This window comes from Melanerpes formicivorus, unplaced genomic scaffold, assembly GCF_026170545.1.
Source record: "Melanerpes formicivorus ecotype bairdi unplaced genomic scaffold, bMelFor1.0.p_v2 SCAF_74, whole genome shotgun sequence".
In the NCBI taxonomy this organism is placed as follows: domain Eukaryota; kingdom Metazoa; phylum Chordata; class Aves; order Piciformes; family Picidae; genus Melanerpes; species Melanerpes formicivorus.
This window is the reverse complement of record NW_027142426.1, coordinates 2,957,287-2,963,286: the sequence shown is the minus strand read 5'-3', so window position 1 is coordinate 2,963,286 and position 6,000 is coordinate 2,957,287. Positions and strand designations below refer to the sequence as shown.

The 6,000-nt window shown below is 53.5% G+C and overlaps 1 protein-coding gene across 1 annotated transcript in view; it reads left to right on the top strand.

The window, feature by feature from the left end:
* Positions 1-353: 353 nt before the first annotated feature.
* PODXL2 (podocalyxin like 2) overlaps positions 354-6,000 on the top strand; it is a 32,775-nt gene continuing 27,128 nt past the window's right edge. Inside the window, exon 1 of the mRNA XM_068163792.1 lies at positions 354-447. Coding sequence (XP_068019893.1) covers positions 393-447 — 55 coding nt within the window. The 5' untranslated portion in view covers positions 354-392. The remainder of the gene's footprint in view (positions 448-6,000) is intronic.

Sequence of the window (6,000 nt, the reverse complement as noted above, 5' to 3'; positions counted from 1 at the left end):
CGCCGGCGCATGCAGCCGCACCGCCGGCACTCGTTGTGCGTGCCCGGGGCCCAGCAACCGGGGGCGGCCGGGCTGGGCAGCGCCGGGCCAGGGGTGGCGGCGGCTCAGCACCCAGAAATTAGGTGTAATCACCGGCTGCGCCCCGCCTCTGCTCCGGCCGGTCCGGCTGCGCACCCAGCAGGCATTTAGGAGAACCCCCCCCGCTCCCGCCGCTTCCCCCGCCCCCGGAGCAGCGGGCAGCAGCGGCGGGAGGAGGCGGCGCCGGGCGGCGGGATGCAGTGCGGGGCCGGGCGGCGGGCGGGCGCGGCGGCGAGGGGCAGAGCCCGGCGGGCGGCGGGGCGGCCCCGCTCCCCGTGAAGAGGCGGCGCGGCAGGGCAGCGGCCGCCGCCGCCATGCAGTCGTTGCACCGGGCCCCAGCGTTCCTGCTGCTGCTGCTTCTGGCCGCCGGTGAGTGAGGGCTGGTGGGGTGGGGGTCGCAGCCATCCCTATGGGCTGGAACTGGCCGACCTCCGGGAGACCCGTGGTGGTGCTGGGCAGTGCTGGGCAGCGGGTGGGTGTCGGTCCCCTCCCTGGGCACCGGAGAGCCACGAGCATAGGGACCCTCGGCACGGGGTGGGTCTGCGCCCCCAGGCCCGGGGAACTGCACTTGCCGTGGGTCCAGTGCCCCGACACACAGCAACCTCTGCGGGAGATCAGTCCCCATCATTCCCTGCCTGTAAAGCAGCAGCGGCTACCGAGGCAGTGTCGGGTCCCCGTCCTACACTCCGGATCTCTCCCCGTGGCATTGCCCCCCATCTGGGTTTTAGAACCCTCTGGAGTCGATGGCTGCTGCCCCAGGGCTCTTGAGGGTCGACGGGGGACGGCCGGGCTCCTGGCTCAGGGGCTGAATGCACGTGGGTTTTACCCCGCGGGGCTGGGGGCTCACCCGGGGTCTCCTGCTCAGAGCCGGTACACGCAGTGCTGTCCATGCGGGGAGCCCGCACGCCATGGCCAGCAGCGGCGGGGCGGGAGAGGATGGACGGGGCGCGCTGTCCCAGAGCCGCCTTCCCTTGTATCGATGGCTTCGTCTGGCGTCGTGGCGACTCTGCTAAACTACCGCGAAACTGGCACAAAGAAAGGGGGAACCGCAAATTGCTCCGCGTTTCCCCAGGAGCCTCCTCTTGAATTTTGGAAGAGAGGTAGGGTGCCAGAGAAAGGCAATTAAGTGCAAGAATAATTATACTTGGAATAGTTATGAATGCTGTGCTTCTATTTTTAAATAGGCTGGGGAAATTTACCAACAAAGGGATGCCCCTAAAGACTGTGAGGCTGAGATTGTCCGCTGCCTCCCTACCCCCATGCGTTTTGTACAAAAATCTGGTTAGTGTGGAACCGGAGTTTTCAACAGGGACATTTAAAGAGTGGGGGAGTCTTTGTCTTGAGTCATTCTGGCCGGGAGGGAAGGGCTGATCTCCCAACCAGTCGCTTTCTTCCAGCACAACTGAGCTGTAAACCAGTGACGTCCAGCCCCCAGCACATCTCTTCTTACCCCCATCTCCCAAAACCATTGACGGGAAAGTGTGTCATCTATGGAGCTGCTCTATTTATGAGCTGTATGTACAGTGCCTCACCTCTGTTGTTTGGGGCTCCCTAAAGAGAAGGGATAAAGCCTTTTAGGTTTGCAAACAATAGTGAGTTTAAGGAGCAAAATGGATCAGAAAACCTGTTGGGGTTTTGTGCCAATACTCAGTGGCACAATAAGCAATAAGCTTTTTCAGGGCTGAGCAGGGGAGCCAGTTTTCTGGCTTCCTCCAGGCAGGTTGTCCATGTTAGGGAAAACCTCAAGCACAGCCAGCAAGGATCCTGTAGCTGCATCTCAGGAAGAAACCTGTGTACCCAGGTTCAGCCAGGGGGCAAGGTGCATGCATGGGGAGCTGCTGTATTCTGCTGACTTGAAAGCTGCATTTGCTCTGCAGACACAGACCTTGTTTTAAAACCTGGTGTGCAAAAGGACCATAGCAGATAATGCTGTGCCGAGGGGAGGGTGTGCTTCTTGTTCTGCTGAGACTGCTGGAAACTTTCTAGCATTGCTGTCCAACCCGTGATGATATATGTAATTTGGGTCCTTGGCTTTCCTTGTGATCCTTTGTTGCCCTAGCAGGTAGAAGTATAGGTATGGGAGGCAAAGGGCAGTTCTGAGGGACAACTCAGTTCCTAGCCTAGTGAAACTGGTACTCCTGGTGGGTTGTGTTATCTCTTGGAGGGCTGGACTCAGTTTGCCAGGCATCTCTGGACACCTGGACTCCTACCTAGATGGGAGGTCAGAAATGACTGCTGGGAATTTGTAAATGAAGTGCTGTTTTGGTTAGCAGCTTTGCTCAGTGGTTTAGGATCTGTTCCAGTTTGGAATAATTCAGTGTGCTCTGGCCTTGCTCCTCCAGTCCCACAGGACAGGAATAGTTAAAACCTGAGAGAGATGGAGTGCTTCCCAGGATCAGAAGCCTCTGCAGACCTGCAGGATAGGCTGAAAGGGGATGTGTGCCTCATCAGACAGCTGGGCAGCACAGATCTGCTGACAGAGCGTGGAAACATCTCTCCAGGCTCCAGGGTATCTGAGCCCCTTTGCTTTTGCAAGTAGGAAAATGATGTGGTTAAAAGCAGGGGGAAAAGGAAGGGAGTTTATCTCTTCCCTCTTGTTTTATCCCCAGGTGTTTGTCTGCATGTGGGCTATTTGAGGAGTATTTTTTTCCCTTCTGCCTGCTTAGAAGATTCCTTGTTAGCATTGTGTGAACGAGCACGAGATGAGCAAGTATAAATCAGGATGGATGAAAATTCCCTGTAGACAGTTTTTCCTTGGCCTCTTCAGTGCCATAAGGAAATGTTCGTTTAATTATAGGCATCAGGGGTAGAAATAACTACATTAAGCCCTCAAGGGGAAGCTGCCTGTGACGAGCTGTAGATCAGAGAGCACAAAAGTTTTTCTGCTTGCTCGGTGTGGGAAGAAGCTCCAGTGTTTTGTGGGTGCCCGAGTGAGCAGCAGCAGCAGCAAGAGCAGCCCTGTGGCAGGGCCAGGGAAAGAGGAGCTGTGGGGAAGGTGCATCGTGGCCCGTAGCTGGCAGTCGGGTGAGCTTGCTTCCCATCCTGGCTGGCTCTTGCAAGACGTAATCCCAAAAGAATGGAGAGAGGCTGTTTGTCAGCCGCGCGAGCGCAGCCCGCACACAGGCAGCGCAAGCACGTGTGTTGGTTTGTTCAGAGGGCCGGGGATGCTGGCAAGGAACATGCGTCTTTCTGGGGCTTGGATCAGCACCCTGCTGTCCCTGTGCCTGGTTAAGCCCCAGTGTGGTTACCAGGGTATGGTTGCGCATTCTTATTTGGGGGATAATTTTGTACTGTTGGGAAGGCAGCTTTGCTGCTCTTCCTCTATTTGACAGCCACGGCAGCTCGACTGTTGCTATCCTGCCTGATGCGTTGGGAAGATAGTTGGGACCCATATGTGTGCCCTGGGACTACCAGAACTTTTGCATGGGATTTTTTTTGCCGAGGATGCACCAGGTTGGTTGGAGACTGGAGCCTCTTGGGGTGAGACTGCTGCGTACATGGCGGTGTGTGGCGGGGTGTTCATCACTGCTCTGCTACAAGGGCTAGAGCAGAGTGTGACCATTTTGTCCTCAGTGTTGTGCCCAGTGAGTTTTAAACACCTTTTGGGGTGTAAAAGGCTTCTGTTACATTTTGATGGGTAACCACGTCAAGCCTCCTGCATCTGTGCTAGTGCTCGCTCTGTCAGGGAAGGGAGGCTTTTGAAGATGAAATGGCCACAAGCTGTTATTTGTTGGGCTGGAAATCAGACAGAGCACCCTGCAGGATGTGGTCCATGTTGTGACACAGTGAGAAGAGGAAGCACAGGCCTGGCTAGGTGAATTTTAGAAGGCAGATGAAATGCTTTAGGCCTATGAAAGGGCAGAGAAATCTGTGGGCTGTGGTTTTTTCCTTAGATCAGTGGCTTTCATCCTGTGGTCTGTTAACCCCTAGGGGTCTGTGGGCTGCTTTGAGGAGGCCTATGAAAGGTAACTGAGGAAAGAAAATTTACTTCTGCTGTACACTACTGTCTATCCAACATTGTTCTATCAGAGGCTATGTCTCCACTCACCACCTCCCCCCTACCCCAAGCTGGGAACTGCCACTGTCAATAGCAAGAAACATGGAGGAGAGCAGGGATCAAAGCAGCAGAGGAGGGAGGTGTGAATGCTATGAGACAATCTGGGGAAGGAGCAAAGGCAAACAGTCTGGGAGACTGAAACCAAGCAAGATTGTGACTCCTGGCATGAATGGTTGAACAAAGTGGGAAGGATAAATAGACATGTCTGAGTTGCCTTGACCTGCTTGCGTGGAGTCTCTTCTGTGGAGATGGGTGGTGGTGCTTAGAACAGCCCTGATATTACTGATCATAAGGATAGGAGACCTGACTCTTCTCAGTGCTGGGCTGAGGAGGTGAGGCCCCTGGTACACATGCTGACAAAGGGCACATCTGCAATTATCTGCAAAAGCAGGTACATCTTCTGTCAGTTCCTTGCCATTTCTTGTGGATATACCTGGGTCTGTATGCTGTAGATGTTCTCTGCTGAAATGTCAAGAGAGCAAGCGTTGGCAGTCCTTCGCAAGGTAGCTCCCACTCAGTACATGCAGACGTGCACAGCCTGTAGCCTGGTGTTTGAGCTCTCTGATTATGGTAGCTGTAAAGGTCTGTGCAAGCTGCAATACTGGCACAGCTACTGTGTGTGGTAGGATCTCCCTCTGAAAACCTGTCCCATTGCAAGGGCTTCTTCACTTGTGCTTTGTTCCTTTTGTTGGCGCAGATTAGTTAGTGTATGTGCTTGCCACAGACTCAAGTGCTTTGCTTATCACTGTAAAATATACTAGGGTTATGGGAAGGGGGATGGCTTTAGAGGGGTGCTCAGCAAGGGACCTGGTTGCTGACAGTACCAGAGGAGGATGGGAGTGTGATCTTGTTTTCTGAAGCCCTAAATAGAAATCATCTCAGAGATTAGGGACCTTGCTGGGTTTGTAAGTGGTCTAGTGCAGTGCAAGAAAGCAGCAATAAGGCCATGTGGGAGCTGGACTGGAAGAAGGTCTCTTAGGTGGAATGTCACAGCACAGATAAGGTCTGTAGCTGAATTAGCACCAAAAGTACGTGGTCAGCACAGACTCTAGGTGAGCATGGGGGAATCAACATGGACATCCCTCACAGAACAACATTTTGTTTTCCTCCACTGTCTGTAGTTGAGATCTTTTTTTCTTATTTAAACTCCTCTGTGTTTTGTTATGTTCTGCAAATGGTTTGTGCCTTTGGTTGTTCTGCCCTGGGGCCTCTATCCTCTTTGCCCTTGGGCCTTGCTCCCCAGCTTTTCCAGGAATGGTGGTCTGGGGGAGGGAATATCCCTGGCAGATGCTTCCCTCATCTGGTCATTGTGTTTCTGTCCTAACTGATTATTAGTAAATGACCCATTCCTGACCCAGCTCTCCTAGGAAATAACATTGGTGAGTAACTCCTGGGTTTGGGGTGGGCTTGAAAGGAAGGCCAACTGTAGCAGGACCAGATGGACATTGTTATGGCTGCTGCATTGGCAATACCGAGATTCTCTGGCCCCCTCCCCTGGTACCAATTGTATAACTGCATTTGAGTGGGGCTGTACAGCTTCTGCTAGTTGGTGGTGAGAGGCAGGTAATTCATAGTGTGTGCTCCAGGCAATTGCTTTTCTCTTCAGCAGGCTGATACTGCCTCTGTGGTGTGGTGGAGTAGCCGCAGCACCCAGGAAGGACCTGTTGCATAAACCAGAGGGCATGCTAGCCTCTCTATGGGTCAAGTTGATGTGGTGCCATCTTAAGTGGTGTTTGTGTGCTTCCTTGGTGAGAAAGTTGATGTTTTCTTGTTAATTAAAAAAAAGGAAAATGCTAAAGGCTGTTTCACACAGTCAGAGCCAGATTCCGTTTCATGTCCCCAAATCCCTCCTCTCATTTCAGCTG